Genomic DNA, 25,000 nt, shown 5'->3' on the forward strand with positions numbered 1-25,000 from the left:
CCACTCTTATCAACAAGTCTAACACTGATTTTTAAATTTGTGTTTTTATAGGTTCTGAGTGAAAATAATTTCTAATATATCTGATCTTGAAATGCCACCTCGTCGTCGTCGGCGCTCACCTGACACTGAGAGAAATATAGGAGATTTAAATGACATAAGAGCTAAGAAGATTGCATCTTGGTAAGTTAACCACTCACATTTCACTGGAAATTATGTTAATAAAACATACTTTGAGAACAATTAATCATCTGTCTTAGCATGTAACCATCCAAACCAGAGTAAGCTGAAATTATGGAATACAGCATGGTGTATGTAAACTATTTCAGCAAATGAGTTTACTGAGTCAGTGGCAAATATCACTAGATGCTGAGAAAACTACTGCTATCATATGTAATCATGGCATGTACATCATCATCATCATCATCATCCTTTAACGTCTGCTTTCCATGCTAGCATGGGTTGGATGATTTGACTGAGGACTGGCGAACCAGATGGCTGCACCAGGCTCCAACCCGTTCTGGCAGAGTTTCTACAGCTGGATGCCCTTCCTAATGCCAACCACTCCAAGAGTGTAGTGGGTGCTTTTACGTACCACTGGCATGAGGGCCAGTCAAGTGGTATTGGCAACGGCCACGCTTAAATGGTATTTTTTACGTGCCACCTGCACAGGAGTCAGTCCGATAGCACTGGCAACGACCTCGCTCGAATGTTTTGTTCACGTGCCAGTAAGGCGATGTTGGTAACGATCACGCTCAAATGGTGCTTTATTTCAGCTAATGAAAGATAAATGTGACTAAAACCCAAATCAGATGTTCAAGCCACATTGCTTGATCAGAATATCTGGCATGGAAGAGTTACTTACATATGTCCAGGCAGTCATCCTACTAGATGATGATGGATAATCTAAGGAGTTTCATAATACAATTAATACTTATTCTATTTATTTCAGGGAGAAAATATTAAAAAAAAAAATATTCTTTTATCTTATATTTCGTTTATGCTTGAGGATAAAATTCTGAAAATATTTGAAGAAAGCATTCTGAATTAATGAAGCTATGCCTTTTATAATTGAAATAAAACTGAAAAAAGGTACTCTGAATAATTCAACACAGTAGTTATATGAAGATAATACCTTCCTTAACAAATACTTAATGATAAAAAAAAAACATTGCTTAGGAAACTTAGAGTGGAAGATGATAGCAAAATCATTGTAATCATTACTGTTCTGATAAAAAATATTGTTCTTTGGTAAAAGCTAGAAAGATTAACATGGAAAAGATTTACCACATTATTCATTAGTTTAAGGATTAAATTTGATTATTAAGATGTTTGAAGACAGATAAATGCAGTAAAACTGCGGTGAACAAATAAACAAATGTATTGGTACATTATTTACATTTGACGGATATTTGTCCTCATCTTGTTTGTTTTAACACGTTTTGGCAGATAAAACCTCCAGCCTTCATCAGGTGTCTTGGGGAAATTTCGAACCTAGGTTCCCATCCCTAAGGTATTTTTCAATGTTGTTGTTGTTATTATTATTCTGGTCACTGCCTGGAATCAAACTTGGAATCTTGGTGTTAGTAGCCTGTGCTCATAACCACTATGCCATATGCTCGTGGCATAGTGGTTAAGAGCAAGGGCTACTAACCCCAAGATTCTGAGTTCGATTCCAGGCAGTGACCTTAATAATAATATTAATATCGAAAAATATCTTAGGAATGAGAACCCAGGTTTTAAATTTCCCAAGACACCTGATGAAGGCTGGAGGGTATATCAGTCAAAATGTGTTAACAACAAACAAGATGAGGACAAATATCTGTCAAATGTAAATAATGTACATAATTCCTCATCTCTTAGATATAGAACTGAAATGTATTGGTGTTATATCAGGTTTAAGTTTGTAGGGAGGTGAATTGTTTAGCGTTTTTAAATGTCTTTGATCAGTCCTGTAAATAATTTTACTAACAAGGTGAAGTAGTGTTGTGAATAAACAAAAACAGCATTGTTTTTTTCTCATGTCAAGTATTTTTCTGTTTGAATGAAGTAGATTACTAGCTTTCAAATTTCAATAAGTTAAAGTCGTTTAATCTCTCCTTCTTCTCAGTTGACAAGTTTGTAGAACTTCCAACCATATCCACTCATTTATCAATAGCATAACTTCATTATTGTTCAGCTTCAAATTTTTAGATACAGGATATTTCAGAACTTCTTACTTTTCATTTACAAGTACTTTGATGTACAATACCAGTACAAAATTCCTTAATCCCTTAGCCTTTAAACTGGCCACATCAATCCCAAATATTCTACCTGCTGGATTTCTTCTGTTATACTTCAGCCTTTCATCTCTTGGCATGAGGCAATCACTCTCTCTATTACAACAACATTCAGACAAAGGAGGAGTTTTCTTTAGGCTTGCAAGCTACTTGGTGACTTCACTAGGGCCAGTATCATAATAAGAAAAGGATTCCAGTACACTCTGGAAGGTCATTAGCATCCAACAGTAGAAACCATGCCCAAGTAGGCTTTGGAGCTCAATGCAGTCGTTTGATTCACTGGATTCCATCAAATTGTTGAACACAGAAGACTGACAGATGTTGATGTTGAGTAATTGCTAACTTACCCAGATTGAATGACACATTTTGTGAAAATGTTTCATCAAATGTCTTTTTTTTCTTTCCTGGCTTACATGAAATGAATTATATTCTTTATTTGCAGGCCAAAAAAGGACCTAATGAATGACGAAGTAGTTGATACTTTTTCTAAGAAAAGATGTTTAGCATGGTTTCAAGAATACTCTGGCTCTGGTGAGATTGCTTTTTATATAATTATTTCTTATTGAGGCTTGTGTCCTCATTATTTCATATTACATTTTGCAAGAGGTGTCTTTTTTTTATCTTTCTTTCATTGTGAACATTATTTTGCAGTATATTTTGACCACATGTGAAAATGATATATAGTTTGTATGCAAACCACTCAACCACTCATTACTTTCAAGTTAGTTTTATGCTTCACTGAGTTGCTCCCTTTTGTCCTTACATGTTCTGCTGCCAGGTTAATGAAAATGGGGTTAATTATTCAGTGCTTGGCCTAGAATCTGGTTTAATATACAAACGTATAATTCTTCAGCAACTAAACCAATATATCTTATTGATTCAGCTGTTCTGACTCTTCTTACCTGTTCTGCAAAATACTTGCCCTGGAAACAACAGCATGTTATGGAACTGGGACCATAACTTATTGGGTCAGTGAAAATCTTCTTATGTTCCAATGAAATATAGTCAGTTTAAATTATTTGTTTGGATTCATTAAAAAAAAAACATTCAAGAATTATAATTAATGATTGTTCAAAAATCATTATTAGATAGATTTCTGAAATTCCTTTTTAGCCAATCTCTGATAGTTTTATCTAATTCCACAACAATTGAACCTTTGTTGAACTTGCCATCACTATTTTCACTAATTCTAGTGTATTCCAGTCCTTCATTTTGAGAATTCAAGTTTTTGTTATATTTAAATGTATCTCAGTCACCATTCAAGCTTATCAAATAAGTCTTGTGTAATATACATAACACTCTGGTACATAAAATTGGTTTCAAATTTTGGCACAAGGTCAACAATTTTGGGAGAGGGGATAACTTGATTACATCAATCCCAGTGCCCTGCTGGTACTTTTCCTATCAACTCTGAAAGGGATGAAAGGCAAAGTCAACCTTGGTGGAATTTGAACTCAGAACTTAAGGACAAATGAAATGCTGCTAAACAGTTTGTCTGGCATACTAATGATTCTGCCAGCTTACTGCCTTACTGTGGTGCAAAATATTAAATATAATCCTCTCTGTAAATAAGGCTTTATACTTTACAACATTTCTAGATTTCTATTCTTTACTAATTGGTGAAATGCGACATATATGTTAGCCAGTCATGGCCTGAATTCATGACACTGGAGTTGGCAATCTATCTCGTCTACTCAGCTAGTCCACATTTATACATACAGATACACACGCATGCGCGCGGGCTTAAAATAATATAATCAAATCATTATTTTAACCCTTTAGCATCCAAATTGGCCATATCTGGCCTGCATATTCTACATGTTATATATTCAAATCAGCTAGATGCAGCCTCTCACACCTACCCTACAATGTCCTTCTAAAAATAAGCTACCACATCATTAAAATCTCAACACTAAAAGATAATTCATGATTAATTTAAAACAATGTGAATAAATAAGCATTGCATTTAACAGCCATATCTGGCCCAAATATTCTACCTGTTTTATGTTCAAACCAGCTTGATATGGCCTCTCACACTGACCTTACAATGTCCTAAAACTAAGCAATCATATCATGGAAAATCACAGCTATGAGGAAATGCATAGTTAATTCAAAACAATGTGAATAAATAAGGATTATATTTGACAGAATAATCTGAATGCTAAATGGTTTATGCATTAAAATATAAATTGAGGTTTTTAATTCAACTTAGATGTATTATACTTTTTTTTTTAATCAGAAGGAGCAGATGATGATGTGATTTGTCCAGAAGGTATGGAAAAATTCTGTGAAGATATTGGAGTAGAACCAGAAAATGTAAGCAACTGAAATATGTCAGCTTGTTATCCTTTCTTTTTACATACTGTAATACTGTGTGTGTATTTACACACACACACACACACACACACACACGTCATCATCATCATTTTAAATCTGCTTTCAATGCTGCTATGGATTGAGTGGTCCAATAGGATCCTAGGATCTGGTGAATGCTGTATTGCTTCAGTATTTTGGCTTTGGCATTCATTTCTACAAATGAATACCCTTTCAAATACTAACCATGGCACAAGCACTAGTGAAGTCACCTTGAAACTGGCAAGACTAAAGAGCACTATGAAAGAGGGCAGACAAAGAGAAAAAAATTGCAGTTTTAAGTAAGGTGTTGAAAGAAGTTAACAAAAAAAGGCCGGAAGGAAGGGGTTCTATCTTGTACTGAGGACCCTGATTGGCCTCCGCAGGTGGCTGTGGAGGTCATAGGGGAAACCGACTTGTGCAGGGTAATGAACTCCTTCCCCAAGGATATATTTAAATTTATGCTAAAATGGCTCAACTTGGCACCGTCCAGGTGCTTGAATGAGGCAGTGTGCCTAGTCGGGCATGGAAGTAAGAGGCTTTAACCCTTTCTTTACCGTATTTATTTTGAGATGCTCTGTGTTTCTTTCAATCAATTTTAAATATAATAAAGAATTTAGTAAAATAACTCAGTTATCATTAAGCTAGTGTTAGGAACATAAATTTTGACTAAGGTTTGGTGGAAGATTTTAATTCAAAACTTGTGAAAACAAGACATTTGTACTACAGAGCCAGAGGTGGGTGGTTTCAGCTGGGTTGGTATCAAAAGGGTTAATGCCTTGAGTTGTAAAAAAGGTAAGAGGCTTAGTGCCTCATTTTTGTAAGGACGTGGAGTCCATTTGTGAAAAATGTAAGAGGCTTAATGCCTCATTTGAAAGCACCATTGAACTATAGTAAAAGATTTATAACCTCAATTGGTTTTATAAAAGAGAAAAAAAGAACAATATTCTCGGGAAGCATAGATCAGCGGGTGTCGCCTGCCTCTCTCATCAATATCCTTATTTTGCTCATCATTCATTTCATTTGTGTTGTTGTTCAGCCTGCACTTGCTTCTATCTATGTAATTACTTTATGGCAAATTGATGATGAAATAAAGGTGTTGAAAGAAGTTAATGTATCATGGAAAGAACTGGGTGTTTTATCAGGTCTAGTAGAGAATAGTGCATATATTATATATATTATATATATATATTATATATATAATATATATATATAAAATAAAATGTATGCCTGTATGTATATATATATATATATATAAATCATCTAACATCTGCTTTCCATGCTGGCATGGGTTGGAAGATTTGACAGGAGCTGGTTAGGCAGAAGACTGCACCAGACTTTGGTGTCTGTTTTGACTTTTTTTTTTTATAGCTAGATGCCCTGCCTAACACTAACCATCCAGCTCAGTGGACTGAGTGCTTTTTACATGGCACCAGCACAGGTGAGGTTAGTTTTGGCAAGGTTTTACTGCTGGATTCCCTTCAAACGCCAACCACTTTACAGTGTGGACTGGATGCTTTTTACTTGGCACTAGCACTGGCAGGGTCACCAAGTAACTTGTAAGAACCTTGTGTGCCTTCGAAAACAGATGCTCATTTCATGCAAGTTAATCCATAATCAGTCTGGAGCATCTCTTGAGTTTCTGTAGCATTTTTGTCCAGTTTACTATAAAACTTTATTGCATAGCAAGCTTCTAAATTGTCATCACATCCTGACTGTATTCTGCAAACTAATCAGTTGTGACAAGCAGTGTTTAATAGGGTGTATCAAAAGTGCTATTATAGCCATCTCCTTCAGTCTGGAATAAAAATCGTTTGTAGGACAACTTATGAGATGTATAGTAATGTTGTACTGAAATTACTATAATCTAGGACAGTTATAATTGCCTCTCTTAAAAAAAGCTTCAAACCTTTTGGAATGCAACTTGTCTATCTATCTGTGCGTGTGTATTTATTTATTTATTTGCATATGTGTGTGTGTGTATGACATTGGAATAAGAAATTATGTAATGAACTTCATTAGCTTACAGCTGTTTCTACTATAAGATGCAACGCACTCAGAGCTGAGTGCTTGTGTAACACTATAGCTTCATTGGAGCTTCATGTATGTATGTATATATACATGTGTGTGTGTGTGTATCTGGTAAAAGTGGATCCTAGGTTCTTGAAAGTGTCCACTTTGTCAAATATTACTCTATCATTTACCCCACCAGAATCTCTCTCCCTCTCCCATTCTCATTACCCTCTCTTCCTTTCCAGCACTACCTTCACCTATCATATCTTTTCTGTGCCTTCACTTATCTCTCTCCTCTGCTCTACTCCATCTTAACAACTTCTGTATCTGCCATCATTCTCATCACCCTCTCACATCTACCATCACGCCCCATTCACTGTAGCTGCTCTTATGTACCCCAATATCTCTTTCTCACCATTCCTACGTCTTGCACATCTTCTCTGTCCCTTCTGTCTATCCTCCTTACCAAGCCACTTCTCTCTCTCTTTCTCTCCCCACTTCCATACTGATATTTCTCCTCACTACATCTTCACCCTTATTCATCACAACATTAATCTCTACACCCACCTCTAATCTCTTCTTATACTCTTTGAGAAATACCCCACTCCCCTAATGCACTGTCTGTTTCCTCTCTTACAGTGTGTACTGGGTGCTTTCTTTGCACCATTGTCACTAATGGTATTGTCAAGAACTTTGCAGGACAAGAAAAGAACGGTAGGCGGGGGAGCCCAAAACTAAGTGAGGTGGGGAGTATTTGAGAAAGGGAGGTGACTTCATGTTAGTTGTTGAGAGACTAGGGTATAATAAAGGGACAAGTAAGATGTCTTATTACAGAAGCGATACCCAACATTATAAAGGTGAATGGAAGCAGCTGGGAAGAAGATGAAATGGTAGAGATTGGGTGCCAGAGCAAACTCTCCAGATATAATAGGTCAAGATAAGAGTCAGCAGGTAGATCCAGAGATGCGCATTATAGATAACACTCAGTAGTGCTCAGATCATTTGAGCATACACGCCAAAATCTTTACTGAGGACTAAATCTATGCGGGAAAGAGTTGCTATAACAGGAATCCAGGTGAGTAAATATGATGATGCAAATAAAACCACTTGGGCTATATATATAAAATTATATATATATATATATATGAGAGAGAGAGAAAAACAAAGGCTGAAAATATTCAGACGAATATTCATATATAGATATATGTTAACAGAGCTGACTTACATAGAGTACAGACAAAAAATTAAGGGGAGAAGGTATGGAATTACAGGTCCAACAACTGATTCTGAGGACTCACGATTATGTCATAAAGTAGTTTGCAAAACCTCAAGGATATACAACCAGTAGTGGAAGCATATAGTCATTAGGTAAATTCAGCCTCCATCTTCAGTGTGGCGAAATAGGTATATCTCCACCCTGGAGACAGAGGTTTGATGGTAGTGAAACTTGAACTGTGAATGCAGAGCGCTAGATGGAAATGAAACTAGCATACTCTGATGAATGTGCAATGTCAGTGTGATGTACAACAAAGTACAAATGTACTAAGAGAAAAATTAGGCATGAGAAGAATCAGATGTATCTGTGTAGGAGAGAAGATTGCTCTGGTATGCAGATGGATGAGGACAACTGTGTGAAGAAGTGCTGATTGCTAAATGTGGAAGAGGAAGATGTGTGATGAACTGGTGAAGACTATTGTTTCTGGAAAATTTGCAGTGAGACAAATTTGCCGTATGGACGATGATAAAGTGGATTATATCAGCATGAAAAAAAGTAAAACAAATGTATGATTAAAAGTTTTATAAAAGTATTAAATAGGCGTAGGAGTGGCTGTGTGGTAAGTAGCTTGCTTACCAACCACATGGTTCCAAGTTCATTCCCACTGCGTGGCACCTTGGGCAAGTGTGTTCTACTATAACCTCGGTCAAACCAAAGTCTTGTGAATGGATTTGGTAGATGGAAACTGAAAGAAGCCTGTCATATGTATATATATATATATGTGTGTGTGTTTGTCCCACCCCCAACATCGCTTGACAACCGATTTTGGTGTGCTTATGTCTCCGTAACTTAGCAGTTCAGTAAAAGAGACTGATAGAATAAGTACTAGGCTTACAAAGAATAAGTCCTGGGGGTCAATTTGCTCGACTAAAGGCAGTTCTCCACCATGGCCACAGTCAAATGACTGAAACAAGTAAAGAGAGTAGGTAAGTCTTCATTCAATGTCAAACATTAAAAAAAAACATTACGAGTCATTTAAAATGAAATTTGTTATGGCGAATTTTCCTACAGTAAAAATGTTTATGACAAAGTTTCCTATAACCCCTCAAGATATTGAAACTATATATATACTCTTTACTCTTTTACTTGTTTCAGTCATTTGACTGTGACCATGCTGGAGCACCGCCTTTAGTCGAGCAAAGCAACCCCAAGACTTATTCTTTGTAAGCCTAGTACTTATCCTATCGGTCTCTTTTGCTGAACCGTTAAGTTACGGGAACGTAAACACACCAGCGATGTTGGGGGGACAAATACAGACATACACATATACGATGGGCTTCTTTCAGTTTCCATCTACCAAATCCACTCACAAGACTTTGGTCGGCCCGAGGCTATAGTAGAAGACACTTGCCCAAGGTGCCACGCAGTGGGAATGAACTCGGAACCATGTGGTTGGTAAGCAAGCTACTTACCACACAGCCACTCCTACACCTATCAGTAATGATTTTAGCATGATGGCAGAAGGTCCATCAAGTGTCACCCGTTAGCATCATAGTTTGGCAAGCCATCCCAGAGGAGTTAAAGATGCTTTTGTGAACTGCTATGAGGTAGCTCTTATAGCTGAATTTCTAGTAGGATTAGAGAAGAAATTCCAGATATAGAACCAAAACTTAGAATCTAGAAACCTGAGTAAAAGATGGGATAAATTTCTTGTTATATTTGGAATTAAGTCTTGTGTTTGTAGTGGATTTTAATGCTAAGCTTTCTTTTGAGCAGAAATTGCAAGGTCTCTTGTTGACAATATTTATCTTCACCCTGGATACAATTTTCCATTTTAGCATATCGTTAGTATTCTTCCCTTTTAACTCCTATATACCTGTTTACATCATCCATCTTCTTTGCATACATGGGTAGGACGGTTGACAGGAGCTGGCCAGGTAGAAAAACTACCTTAGGCTACTGTGTCTGTTTTGGCAGGGTTTTTGTGGCTGGATGCTTTTTACATTGGTTTCATTTCTTTCTATTCAGGTTCCTAAATGTGTGAATGTGTTTGTTGCGAAAAAGTTTAAATGGTGAAGAAGTGGAACCAACATATACGTGTTTGTGTGTGTAAATATTATGGGTAATCATTTTCAACTATATACAACGCTAATGCTACTTTTAATTCATCGGTATCATTGTATTGGTAGAGTAGATTATTAATGTATTTATGGTCTAAAGAGCAGTTACTAGGATTAATGTAGTTTTAATTGGTATTCTTGTATATGTTAGCTTAATTGGATAACTTGAGCTCTTACAGACCACAACACACTAGGGTTTTATGAAATTAAGTGTAATGCAGGAAGAAAATTTTTGAGTGTTATAAAAAAAAAACTCTATCATATCTATGATATTGTGTTAACCACTCCTAAAGACAGGACTCCATTGTAGTATAATGCTGGTTAATTAAATATTTGTATAATGGGAAAATTTTGGTTTCTAAGGAAAATATTCTTAACAAGATTATTTTCTGGTGGTTAGGTAGAAAGTATATGTAGTGTAAGGACTCAATTTGTTTCCTAACAGGATATCAGAGTGAATAAGAATGGTCTTATGCTAGATCTAGGAAGCCCACTTCATGAATGTTGGCCTCAATAATGATAGTGAAACCAAACTTCTGTGAAGAACAAGAGTAGGTCATTTTTGATTCTGTCAGTCCACTGTGGATTGTAGTTACTAAATAACAAAAGGCCATAATCTTGGTATAGGTCTCCTTTTTAATGCTGGAAGTAAGAAAAAGACGAATGAGAGTAGTGTTTGTGTAGGGGTTTTTGAATGTATGAATCATCTTGGTGCCTTAAAATTCATGAATTTATGAACTGTCACTAGGCTCTTGCTATAGGTTATAGATTTGACAGTTTAAAAGGGACTTATTTAAAATAGGGGATGTGACTAAATATCTAACAAAACAGTCTATACAGAAAACTTTTTCCATATTAATGCAATTGTATGAATACTTCATCTTTATCAAAGACTTACTTATATACTCATAATAAAACTATGGATATTTTAGAATAATCAAACAATTGTATAGCATCATATTGATATGTATGTGTGTGTACATACATATATTTCTTGATACCAAGTGGTATCAGAGGAACAAAATTTTGCCTATGGAAGAATTTTAGCCTCAAACGTAAGTTACAAAACACTTATTGGCAAGACAGAGGTACTAGATACTAATGTTAGTAAATTATTTACGAGGGGGTGCTAGAAAGTTCCTGGCTTTAAGTGTATCATGAAAGGGCTGGTTGGAGGTTCAACCTTTTGAGTTCTTTTACAGGGCTTAGAGAAAGTGAAGGACTGTTGCAGTGTATGAATCTGAGAGGGAAATATGTTGAATAAAAACATAATCAACTGATCCTCCTGTATTTTCTTTTACTCAAAACCAGGAAATTTACAGCACCCACCCACTCATAGCTTATATTTGCAGCTTGTGGGTCAGAAATATCCACTGTTTGAATGTATTTCCCAATTAGTGCTAGTAGCCAGACACAAATCTTTAGCCAGTAGGCTTGTTTCCTGAAAATATGGCCAGCAGTGGCTTTTTTTAAAAATTATTCAAAAAGTTTGGACAGCTGTCAAATTTACCCTTTTCATTCTTATTTGAGTCACAATAAGCTTCAATCTTTATGCAAAGGTTATGTACTGATTTGATAAAATATGTTTGTGTGTAGCTGTAAAAACCCTGCCAAAACAGACAGGGTAACCTGGTGCAGTCTTCTACCTAGTTGGCCCCTATCAAATCGTCTAACCTATGCCAGCATGGAAACAGACATTATATGATGATGATGATGATTCATGTCAGTGAATATATATGTGAGGGCTTAAATGGGAAGACATGTATAAATGTGTACCCTTTATTTGTGTGTGTGTGTATGCATGCTTTTTTTTTCTTTTTTACAGAACTCAAAATCTAAAAGCATTTTGTGTAGCCTTGAGCTGTCATTGAAACTAGCTGGTCCTTTGATATCAACTTGAAATCACCTTTGTTTATATTTCTGTAGCAGAGATCTTTTGGGCAAAAATAATACTAAAAATAAAACATATTTTTATTGAATTTAACTGTTTCCTAATTTTGAAATGTAGTTTTATGAAACAAAATAGATGCGATGATGCATGTGTGTGAATATTATTGTTATAACTATTGAAATTATATTGTCAGAGTTTCATTTTTTTTTAGACACTTAACTTTTTTTATACTCTTTTACTGGTTTTAATGATTGAATTGTAGCTGTGCTAGGGCACTGTCCTTAAAGGTTTTACTCAATCATATCAGTCTCAGTACTTATTTCAACTATATCAATTTCCATTTATCAAACCACTAAGTCAGAGGACAAAGAAACACAACATAAACATAGCATGTGGTTTTTATTTAGTGTAAACTTAAACATAGTCCCTCTCTCTCTCTCTCTCTCTCTCTCTCTCTCTCTCACACACACACACACACCACACACACACACACATGCTTACATATGTCTATTTTATAAGCTTCTGCATACTTTCACCTGATGCTTTTATGGAAGTGTGCCATGCTGTAACATTGAATCTGGACCCATGTATTTGCAAGGTTCCTCCTTTCTTGGACCTTATTCAACCCTTAGTAAATCCTACATTTCACATGCAAAAAAAGGACATCTAGCAGATGCTATTAATCTGCTTGAATCTTCAACAATTTCTCTCTTTCTCAACTGAAATTCTCCTATATGTTGAAATTATGCTTCTTGGACTAAAGTTTTGGATGTCCTTTTTCTAGTGTAATAAAACCTATTTTCTTCAATGCAATTCTTTCTCACTGTAAACAAAATCTCTCATCTATTGCAAAGGGGCAAAGCATCTGTGATGTTTATTTCACTATCTAGATCAGTGAGTCCCAACATGGGGCTTGGTAAAATTAAGATGAGTTGGGATCCCATTCTCTTTTTTTTTTAAGTGGGACATGGAATTGTGAAAATTTTTATTTCACAGCAAACATACACCTATACTCAGCCTAGCCAAACTAATCCTTCCAACCAAGCATACTGTCTGAAGACTGATTGCTACAGTATAATGCTATTCTAATGCTCCAGTATGGATATTTCTTTAAAGACATTTCATCTTTGAGGTATGCATTTTTCTGGAAAGTTATAGTGGAACCTAGGAGAAAATAGGTTGGGAAACACTGATGTAGATAATTTGTCTGTTTTTTTTTTTCTTTCTTTTAGATTGTAATGTTGGTACTTGCTTGGAAGCTTGCAGCTAAAAGTATGGGATTTTTTACATCCCAAGAATGGCTCAAAGGAATGTCAGAACTACAGTAAGCTAAATTTTAATGTTTTTTTTTACATACAACTTTTAAAAACGTACCTTATTTAATTATTACAGTGTTTAGTGTAAGTACAGTTAATAGGTAAAAACCAGACCAGATTGTTTATTGTCTGGAACTTTTGAGTTTAAATTCCACTTGAATAGCTTTTGCCTTTCATCAATTAAATTAAAAGAATAAACAAAAATTGTAGTTGTGATCCCTGTGCCGGTGGCACGTAAAAGGCACCATTCGAACGTGGCCGATGCCAGCGCCGCCTTGACTGGCTTCCGTGCTGGTGGTACGTAAAAAGCACCAATCCGATTGTGGCCGTTGCCAGCCTCACCTGGCATGTAAAAAGCACCCACTAAACTCACGGAGTGGTTGGCGTTAGGAAGGGCATCCAGCTGTAGAAACACTGCCTGATCAGACTGGAGCCTGGTGCAGCCTTCTGGTGTCCCAGATCCCGGTCAAACCATCCAACCTATGCTAGCATGGAGAATGGACGTTAAACGATGAAACTAGTATAATGGTGTAAGTTGAATATCTACTCCAATAATATGAGTTACATATACAATATATTTAACTTTTGCTTATTTAGGTTTTCAAGCTGTAAACATGTATATTTCATGACTAGATATAAGTTACTGCAGCCTAGGTTATGATCTCTGAATAATCAACAAATATTTCATTAAGATGTAGAGTCTGAGACCAGGATCTGTTGATGTGGGTGATGATAGAAGTACTTACATTGACATTGTTTCAACCAAATTGAGTTGTCTTTGTGCCTAATGAATACTAAAATATTCATTTTGGAGGATGCAGAAGTGTAGGCAATAACTATTGTTACAAACTAAAATTGTTTTATTAATGATGCTGCTTATAAAGAGTGTATACTTGTCCTTTTAATTCATTAAATCTCCATTTTTTTTTCAGATGTGATACAACTTCAAAATTACGTAAGAAGTTAGATTTCATCCGGTTATATCTCAATGATCAAGTACATTTTAAAAGTATTTACCGATATGCCTATGATTTTGCTAAGGTAAGAGGATATAAATTAAAGTAAAAAGCATACAATTAAAGAATAAACTTAATTTAAATATGAATTCTTCAAATATTCTGGTGAATTCCATTGTTTTTAGATTAAAGAAATAACATAAGCCTTTTGTATTTGACAAATATAATTAAAAAAGAATTTTACAAAATAGAAACTCCAAATATGATAATATATAAGCTATGACTTTGCATAGAGTCTAATTTAGCCAAGACCAACCAACCCTGAAATTGAAATAATATATTTCTAAATCTCTCAGAGATATTTATGCAGTTGCAGCACAATAAAGTGATAGCATGTTGTCAACTTAATGTGACAGTTCCATGAAAGGGAAGAATGCTACTGTTATTTAGCCCTAGGAAACATCGCTTCCTGTTGGACTTGACACATTTCCTGTGTCTTTATGTCTTCAAAGTGGAGACAAGCACCTCCACCCAACAAAACCAGCAACCAGAGACTAGTTTCAGAGTCATTGCTCATCATCAGTCTGGAGTAGCATGGCTTGCTAGCTTGATTTTTTAATTTTTTTTATTATTACTGACATAAGGCCTAAACACAGGACATGCTGGAACAAAAAACACTTGAAAGGATGAATCTGAAATGAATAAAATTACAATGCAAATGAGACGGCCATCTCACTCCTGCTGCTTGATTATTACAGGCACAAGGCCTAATTACAGAGGGGACATACAAAGACATGCAGGAACATAAAACATATGAAGGATGAATGTGAAATGAATAAGATTATAATGCAAATGAGATGGCCATCTTGCTCCCACTGTGAGATGAAACCGTGGATTCCTTTTCTTTAACTTTTACACAACCTCTAGCCATGCACCGAGGCGAAACTGCGACTTCCCTTTTTGCTTTTGTTTTACAATTAAACACCTTTTAAACAATTGTTCATACAAGATTTACTTCTTATTTTTTCCTTTTTTTCAAACTAAAGTCAACCAAATATATATTCCAGTATTTTTTACAAACATTTTGGAAACCTGTTCATTCAATAATTACAAAATTTACTTGTTTTTCCTTTTTTTTATCCTTAAAAGTTCTAACAAATATGTTTTACAGTCACAGTGTTTACAAGATTACATCGACTTACCTCTTCTGTCTCTCACAATTCCTTTCACTTTTACAATCTTTTACGTTGGGGTGTCCCATCTCACTATAATTTCCCTTTTGTTTGTGTTTTTCATGTTGTCTCTTTTTGTTTCTATTTTCCTGCTGTTTTGCCTGTTCTTATATTTTCGTCTCTAAGTCTGTGTGTTCATGTATTTGTGTGTGTTCGTTTGAATGCAACTCTACGTGTTTCATCTGTGTGTCTATGTTTTTAGGTTTCTGTAATTCTGGGTTGTCTTGTTTCTGGTCTGAATGACTCTGTCCTTTTAATTCCTTTGCTGGTATTTCCACTGGTAAATTTTCTCCGTTTCTCATTGTGGGTTGGATTTCTTCTTCCATTCCTTTACTCTTCTTCAAGTTCACTGTCATTAGTGACTTTCTTCTCTCTCGCTTCCTGGGTTTTACGTCCACAAAATTCCCATCAAATTCTAATTTTTGTTTCTGCTTTTTTTCCACCACTACATCTTCCTGAGCACACTCTTCCACCATTTCCACTGCTGCTCTAGGGCATTTCCTTCTCAAGTGCCCTCTTTTACCACATCTGTAGCATTTTGGGGGTCTCCCCTCCAACATTACTTCCAGTTTTTCATTGTTTGGTAATTCCAAAGTTTCTGCCATTTCATCATAATATTTTGGGCTTACCACACAGATTATTTCAATATCATAGCCCCAATAATTCAATTGTGTTCTGCCTACTATACCAATCTTCAGGTTTTCTCCATTCTTCCTCAGCTCAGAATTAAAAGTTGCGGTTATTACCCATTCTGGGTGTATCAATGGTGGGATTCTTCCCATTCTGACCCTGACAATTCTTTTGCCCCAATAGTTCGGCATCAATGTCCATTTCTTTCCATATAACATCATGTTGCCGGATATTTTTGCCTCCTCTTCTGAAAGAAAGGTTACTACAATAGTTCTATATCTTCTACCTCTTGTAAAAAACGTTATCTTCTCTCCCATGTTCACTACTAGCATTTCCTCTATCTCTTCAAGGTACATGTTCTATCCTCCCATTTTCATTTGAGAATGTTCTGAATATTACCACTTGCTTTCCATTTTTCTTTTTTCCTCCTCTGGCAGGGTCATTTTTATGTTTGACCCTTCTTTCTTTATATTCTCACAATATTTAGTTAGCTTCTCTTCATTCCACTCCATCATCTCCGGCTTCAGCACATGTGGGTCTATTATTCACTTCCACCCAAACAATGGTGGCTTCGCATAAAATATTTCGCTTTGAATTCTTCAAAAAACAACAAAAAGCTTGGCTTGCTAGTTGTTGATACCTATCTGCCTTTGAAAACATATATATTTCAAGTGAAATACATTCACTGATTTTTGAAAATAAAAATAATATATTTCCAAATCTCTCAGAGAGTTATGCAGTAGCAGCACGATAAAATGGTAGCATGTTGTCAACTTAATGTGACAGTCCCATAAGGACACAGGAAATGTGTCAAGTCCAACAGGAAACAGTGTTTCCTAGGGCTAAATAACAATAGCATTCTTCCCTTTTATGGGACTGTCACATTAAGTTGACAACATGCTATCACTTTATCATGCTGCAACTGCATAACTCTCTTTGAGAGATTTAGAAATGTATTATTTCTATTTTCAAAAATCAGTGAATGTATTTCACTTGAAATACATATGTTTTCAAAGGCTGATAGGCATTGACAGCTAGCAGGCCATGCTACTCCAGACTAACAATGAGCAATGACTTTGAAATTAGTCTCTGGTTGCTGGTTTTGCTGGGTGGAGGTGTTTGTCTCCACTTTGAAAACATAAGGACACAGGAAATGTGCCAAGTCCAACAGGAAACGGTGTTTCTTAGCCCTTTTATGGGACTGTCACATTAAGTTGGCAACATGCTATCACTTTAGCCCTGTAATTATTTACCAATGAGAATTACTCATTGGCTCTACTAAAGATGCTAGGCTTGTTCATTTCTGTGAGTCACTTGAAATACTCTTTTTGATATTTACTTGCTTGAAGAATTCTGTTTCATCAAGACTAATTGGTTGCTATAGATCAGAGTTGGGGAACCTCACGGAATTTAACTACCTTCTCACAAGGCCACATTTGAAATTAAATGTAAAAAATTGAAAATAAAAAGAACTCTGCTAAACTAATTATTTTATGAACAACAATTTTTCATAAAAGCTCTTAATATATATGAAAAATAACTGAGTTCTGGAATAAGCACCCCCACCATAAGATTTTCTTTCCTAAAAATTTCTTCAAATTTCTGTTTTAAAACATAGTTGTTATTGCTTTAAACAATTATAAGTTTAGATTAAAAAATATTGATTCTAAAATTTTGCTATTATTTAAAAATAGACTTTAAATAAAATAAAATTAACAAAAATATATTCTAGTATAATGATTTGTCCTCTAACATTGTGCTTCTTTAAGAAGGCTACCCTTAATCCTTAAGATGGTTGCATGTAACCTTAGGGTTCTTGACATCAGGTATAAAACAATCCAATTCTACTGATTACCATGTGGGCCATCCTTCACATGTTTAGATAGTTATTAAGTTAGTGTGTTCAATCACACTTGATTGAAAGTTGAATATACTTTTATTTAGTTTTGTATTGGCTATCATTATTGTATTTGTCAGTGTATAAGATACACTCCTGCATAAAACACACCCTGAGTATAAAACTACATTCCTTTGCCAAGCCATGTTGAGCCAGAGTGACAGAGTAGACTCATCAAACCTGTATGATCTCAAGCCTCAAATTCATGGCCTTCACATCAGACTGTGGTTGAGTGGGGAGAATATTCTTAGGCCATCGTCCTGCAGTTGACTGAAATTAGGCAATCCAATCCAATCTAGTTTTAATGAAAGAAGTCAAAAATATTATGAAATTGTAAATTCCCAATATACCAATATCTGCTTAATTTATGCCATGGGAACTTTTTAACTGCTCATTTCCATTACAAATGAGTATTTATTTAATTTGCTATATGATGTGTGAAAATAACTCATTGATTCAAAAAATTAATAAAATGTTGATGTATTTTCTTTCATCTGATTTTGTAGGACAAAGACCAGAGAAGCATGGATATAGAAACTGCTAAAGCAATGTTATCACTGTTGTTAGGGAAACATTGGACATTGCACAGCTCTTTTCATCAATTTCTAGAGGTCAGTGAATTGCCCTTGAGTTATAGTTTAGACAAGGTGTATTTTGGAGCTATGTGCCCATAAATATAAACAAATATCTCAATAAACACACTCATTATCTATCTCATATATATGTGTGTGTGTGTGTAAAATATTTTTTCTGTTTTTATTTCTTAAATCTGATGCAATGAAAATCTATCAAGTGTGTTTGTGTGTCTTCCATCAACATCTAACATGTTTTTCATGCTGGCATGATTTGGACGGTTAGACAGAACCCAGTGAACCGTGGATCTGTGTTGAGCTTCCAAGTCAGCTTTGATTGGGTTTCTATGGCTGGATGCCTACTTAATACCAACCACTTTACAGAATGTGCTGGGTGCCATCAGCATTAGTGAAGTCACCAAGGACTTTGCAAGACAAAAAAGAACAGAAAAGGAGGAAAAGGCCTCTTCATCTAAATGGTGGGGATGGGGTAGTATTGCACATCACATCTAATTCCCCTTATGCCTAACTTTTTCCTTGCACATCACTTCTAATTCTTCTTATGCCTAACTTTTCTCTCAGTATACTGTACACATGCTAGCTTCATTGCTCTTTAGTTTTTGCATGTCCACTACATTCAGAGTGCTTGTCTCACTACCACATAGCATTTCTCTGCATACACATGCATCAGACAATCTTCCTTTCACTTGAGGGGAGAGGCCTTTGGTTGCCAACAGAGGTAAAAGTTCTCTGATTTTTCTCCAACTTATTCTTATTCTAGCAATTACATTTTCCTTACATTTTTCCCCAATGCTAATTAGGCCCCCTTGGTTGCAGAAATTAGCCACTATGTCTAGAGAGCCTCTGAGACATTAGAGAAAATTTCTCAAGTGTCTGTAGCTTTTATGACTTCTGAGCATTTTCTGCATACAAACATAACTTTCCACGATAACCTTCCTATTATTTCACTGCACCTCTTGTATGTCTATAGCTTGCACAGGGTACACCATATGGAATTCTTCTCTACACCTTTCCTTCATATCAAACAGGGCTATTTACTTGATGGGATAGGGTCCTGTGTATTTTCTTGCTTACAAGAACCTTGGTCTTTGCTAAGTTAACCTAAACCTGAGCTGGGGTGAATAGTATTGAGGGAGACAGCTTTATGCCAGGGGAAGAGGAAATGTTAAAGTATGGTTGAAAGACAGGAACAGGTGTCTTGCTGTTGGGGAGATATGCTTATCCCAGCTGAAAGGCAAAGAGGATAGTTGTAAAGGTGTGTCAGGGCGTTACCCTCACCCACCGAGTTACAGGAAGGTGAATAACAGAATTGGCATGGATGGGTATGTAAGTTCATGGAGTGCACGAGGTAAATAAGCTTTTCTCTGACTATAATTAGTTTGGTTTTGTAATATAGCAATCATGCTTGCGCACGTGCACAGACACACACACACAAAATTGCTGTGTATAGCAGGCACATTTCCATGTGTGAGTATAACAATCTTTTTTTTTTCTTTGCAGCAATCAAAATACAAAGTTATAAACAAGGACCAATGGTGTAATATATTGGAATTTAGTCGAACAATCTACCCAGATCTTTCAAACTATGATGAAGATGGGGCTTGTAAGTATTTTAGATAATTTTTTTTTCCATTTTCTTTTTACTTTTGTTAGAATTTTTTTAACTAAAACCATTTGAATTGAAACAGGAAGAAAATTATTTTAACAACACACATCATGCCATTCACTTAGTTGTGGTTGACCATAGAATTTGATGATAACCATCTTCAATTGAAGATTCTTTGTTTATTGTATAGCGTGATTCTTGATGTGCAGCACTTTTTATTGTAGTCTAGACACAAATGTAATGTTTGTATGCAGAAAATGCTCAGAAGTCATAAAAGCTACAGACACTTGAGAAATTTTCTCTAATGTCTCAGAGGCTCTCTAGACGTAGTGGCTAATTTCTGTAACCAAGGGGACCTAATAAAGTTGCCAGGTATTAATTTGCATGCAGGACTTTTCTCTGGCTTCTTCTTCTAATAGTGCTGAGTGCATTTCTTCTCCATATCTGCAATCCCTCTCCAGCAATGAGATCTATTCTGTCCATTCTTGAAGGGTTGATGTTGCTCTTCTTTATATTAGTCTTCAACTGGTCTTTCAACTAACACTTTCGTATTCCATCCAGCTGATGCTGAAGGTGTACCTGAATGTAAAGTCTCATATGGAAGAGATGTGAGTCAGACATGCACACTACATTTCCTAGACATTTTAGTTAATGTTTGTACAGCATGACTTCAGTGCTGCTCATATTGGTCTGAAAGAGGATTTCTGTGTTCAGTATGTCTGCCTGCCTGTCTGTCTATAATATCTGTCTGTCTATCTAAAATATCTGTCTGTCTATCTATAATACTATCTATCTATCTATCTATCTATCTATCTATCTATAATATCTATCTATAATATCTATCTACAATATCTGTCTGTAATATCTATCTATAATATCTATCTACAATATCTGTCTGTAACATCTGTCTATAATATCTGTCTGTAACATCTGTCTATAATATCTGTCTATGATATCTGCTTATAACATCTGTCTATAATATCTGACTATAATTTCTGTCTATAATATCTGTCTATAATATCTGTTTATAATCATCATCATTATCATCATTTAGCATCCGCTTTCCATGCTAGCATGGGTTGGACGGTTCAACTGGGGTCTGGGAAGCCAGAAGGCTGCACCAGGCCCAGTCTGATCTGGAAAAATTTCTACGGTTGGATGCCCTTCCTAATGCCAACCACTCCGTGAGTGTAGTGGGAGCTTTTTACGTGCCGCCGGCACAGGTGCCAGACAAGGCTGGCAAATGGCCACGATCGGATGGTGCTTTTTATGTGCCACTGGCATGGGGGCCAGGCGAGGCTGGCAATGGCCACGATCGGATGGTGCTTTTTACGTGCCACCGGCACGGAGGCCCGTTGAGGGCGGCACTGGCACTGGTATCACAGCTACGATTTCCATTGATGTTGATCGATTTCGATTTTGATTCTGATTTCTCACTTGCCTCAACAGGTCTTCACAAGTAGAGTTTTGTGTCCCAAGTAGGAAAGGTATACATAAGTGGACTGGCTACATCCCAGGTAGAGGCCATGGGTTATGGTCTCACTTGTCCTGCCGGGTCTTCTCACGCACAGCATACTTCCAAAGGTCTCGGTCTTTAATGTTCGAAGGTCGTGATTCACCACCTCGTCCAAGGTTTTCCTCTTCCACAGGTTCCCTCAACAGCTAGGGTGTGGCACTTTTTCACACAACTATCTTCATCCATTCTCGTCACATGACCATACCAGTGCAAAAGTCTCTTGCACACCACAACTGATGCTTCTTAGGTCCAACTTCTCTCTCAAGGTACTTACACTCTGTCGAGTATGAACACTGACATTACACATCCATTGGAGCATAATGGCTTCATTTCTTGCGAGCTTATGCATATCCTCAGCAGGCACGGCCCATGTTTCACTACCATGTAGCATGGCTGTTCGTACACATGCATCATACAGTCTGCCTTTTACTCTGAGCGAGAGGCCTTTTGTCACCAGCAGGGGTAAGAGCTCTCTGAACTTTGCCCAGGCTATTCTTACTCTAGCCGTTACACTTTCAGCACACCCACCCCCGCTACTGACTTGGTCACCTAGGTAGCGGAAGCTATCAACTATTTCTAGTTTTTCTCCTGGAATGTGGTGGAAGTTGGTCTCTGCGCATTTTCAGTATTTATTGCCCCAGAGCATCTGCCACATACAAAAACTAGTTTCCTAGTTAGCCTTCCTTTGACATTGCTGCACCTCTTATGTGTCCATAGCTTACATTTGGTGCATCTTATAGAGTTTCTACCTACGCCTTTTCTATAGATCGAGCAGGGCCATCTACCTGAAGGCGTTTGTGATTTGTCTACCTTTCTACCTACTTTGGTTTTACCTACTTTGGTTTTAGCTAGGTTATAAGGACTTTGGTTTTAAAATATCTGTCTATAATATCTATCTATCTATCTATCTATAATATCTATCTGTCTATTTCTCTATAATATCTATCTGTCTATCTATCTATCTAAAATATCTGTCTATCTGAGATCTAGAAAGCCAGCAGCTGCACCAGGCTCCAATCTGATCTGGTATTGTTTCTACAGCTGAATGCACTTCCTAATGCCAACCACTCCGAGAGAGTAGTGGATGCTTTCCTACAGCGGTTTTCGGTTATTCTACCTTAAGCTTTCTCTTAGGTTATATTATTTATTTGGGCTTTTCTCTGAGTAAGGGAGAATATAATGATTCAACGTCACTTATACTCAAGTGTTATCATTATACCTAAACCCTAACTACAGTTATAACGTCATATAGACATATACGCATGAAACGCTATATTAATGACATGTATGTTGAATATTTTAATCGTGTCCTTTAAAACCGCTATAAGAAACATAAATTAAAGATTACAGAAATGCATATTTATTTATGCTCAGTTGAAAAACAAATGTGAAGAGAAACATTTTCTTTTAATTAGTTTTTATTATATAAATATAACATTTTACATTATTTACAATGAGAAAGATAACTTTGTCGTGAAGAAGAACGACTATAAATTCCTTAGCTAATTTCTTCTTTCTATCTAATACATTAACCAACAAATCAAAATAGATTTGTGATTAACTTAGACATGGCATAAAAATTACCGATGTCTCCAAAAGAGTGAGTGACGTGGAGTTATGTGACAACCAACGAACACTGATATATTTTCCAAAATCCAGGGTTTTTATAACTGCTCAACTTGACTAAAAAGAATCGAAATCCATGACAGATATTCTTTACGAAACTTCTAGAATCTTTATATGAGCAGTTATATTAACCAATGGAAAAAAACGAAATTGATAATTCTTCGGCAATACGACATTACGTCATATTACCAATTCGCGCCACATTTCAGAATGGCTAAAATGGTTATTGCTACACTTTTTACATACCACCAGCACAGGAGCCAGTCAGGTGGCCCTGGCATTGATCACGTTTGGATTATCTATCAATATATATATATATATAGTCTAATCAGTATATAATATCTATTTATCAATATATATACATATATATATATATATATGACTTTGCTAAGGCTTTCAACTCTGTGCCACACAAAAGGCTTATGGTGAAACTCTCTGCAATGGGTGTGAGGGATGACCTTTTTAACTGGTTGAAGTCCTTCATTCTCAACCGAAAGGAGGTAGTCACAGTTCTAGGACAGCATTCTACACCATATGAGATGTCATCGGGTGTACCACAGGGATCTGTCCTTGGTCCCCTCTTGTTTGTGGCATACATTAATGACATAGATGCAAATTTAAAGAATGCCACAGAATTAAAATATGCAGACGGCATCAAGCTGTACCTTGAAATCAAGAGGACAGATCCTGTTGTCTACAGCTCTTTCCTGCAATCAGACCTGGACACAATGCAGCAATGGATCACAGACTGGCAACTGAAACTGGCTGTGGACAAGTGTACCACCATGCATTTTGGGAGAAAAAACCCTGCGTCCACATACTCCCTCCACAACACTGATATCAAGAAATCCTCTTGCGAGCGTGACCTAGGCAGTGATTTGCGTTGGACAAAGCATATCTCTAAAATTGTCAAGAAGGCCGAGGGTGTCTTGGCATCACTCAGCAAGACTTGTTAGCCGCTCTCCAGCCATCTATTTAAAACTGTATACAGCTATGGTACGACCACACTTGGAATTCGCATCATCAGTTTGGAACCCCTATCTTGCTCAGAACATTGACCTCCTGGAATCTGTTCAGAGACGTGCACCCAAACGCATACCCTCCATCAGACACCTACCATATTCTGAGCGCCTTGTTTCCCTGGGTATGGATTCACTGAAGCTCCGGCGTCTGGCGACGGACTTGGTAAACACCCACAAAGTTGTCAACCACCTCACCAATAACAACACTGAACACCTTTTTGATCTCCATGTGTCTAACACACATGGACATGCCTACAAAGTCAGAAAACAACACAGCTCCCATGACTTTTGGAAGCATGGAATAAACTGCCTGCGTCAGTTGTTGACTGCCATGACACTGCATCCTTTAAGGCCCTCATGCTTTCCGAAATCCGTCGAAACTACACCTGATTATATATACACTTTCGATGAGCTGTAGTGCACCTGAGCACTACACAATGTTTATTATTATTATTATTATTATATGGTAATAGCATTTTTGATACATTTTTTTTGTTGTTGTTGGCTTCTATATTTTAACAATGCATGCAGAGTTGCATGATGAATGTTACCCCTATCTCCGACAGCCCCACCAATAACACTATTATATATTAAAAGCGCACATGCACAACTATATTGTACTTATTTGTTTTTATATATATATATATAATATAATATATATATATTATATTCGTAAGTTTTTTTACCATAACGCACATATATGAGTCTGTCAAGGGTTGACCAACATGTTGGAATGTA

At 36.4% G+C, this 25,000-nt stretch overlaps 1 protein-coding gene across 3 annotated transcripts in view; it reads left to right on the forward strand.

Annotated features, from left to right (window-relative positions):
• Positions 1–16: 16 nt before the first annotated feature.
• LOC115229122 (DCN1-like protein 4) overlaps positions 17–25,000 on the forward strand; it is a 27,072-nt gene continuing 2,088 nt past the window's right edge. Inside the window, exons 1-7 of one of the 3 annotated variants that reach the window (XM_029799535.2) lie at positions 17–180; positions 2,719–2,807; positions 4,516–4,592; positions 13,101–13,192; positions 14,117–14,225; positions 18,406–18,510; positions 19,993–20,095. In XM_029799535.2, coding sequence (XP_029655395.1) covers positions 92–180; positions 2,719–2,807; positions 4,516–4,592; positions 13,101–13,192; positions 14,117–14,225; positions 18,406–18,510; positions 19,993–20,095 — 664 coding nt within the window. In that variant the 5' untranslated portion in view covers positions 17–91. Of the gene's footprint in view, positions 181–2,712; positions 2,808–3,054; positions 3,245–4,515; positions 4,593–13,100; positions 13,193–14,116; positions 14,226–18,405; positions 18,511–19,992; positions 20,096–25,000 lie in introns of those variants that run through there. The other 2 variants (XM_036499119.1, XM_036499120.1) reach the window with 2 other exon arrangements.

This window comes from Octopus sinensis, unplaced genomic scaffold, assembly GCF_006345805.1.
Source record: "Octopus sinensis unplaced genomic scaffold, ASM634580v1 Contig11893, whole genome shotgun sequence".
Lineage (NCBI taxonomy): Eukaryota > Metazoa > Mollusca > Cephalopoda > Octopoda > Octopodidae > Octopus > Octopus sinensis.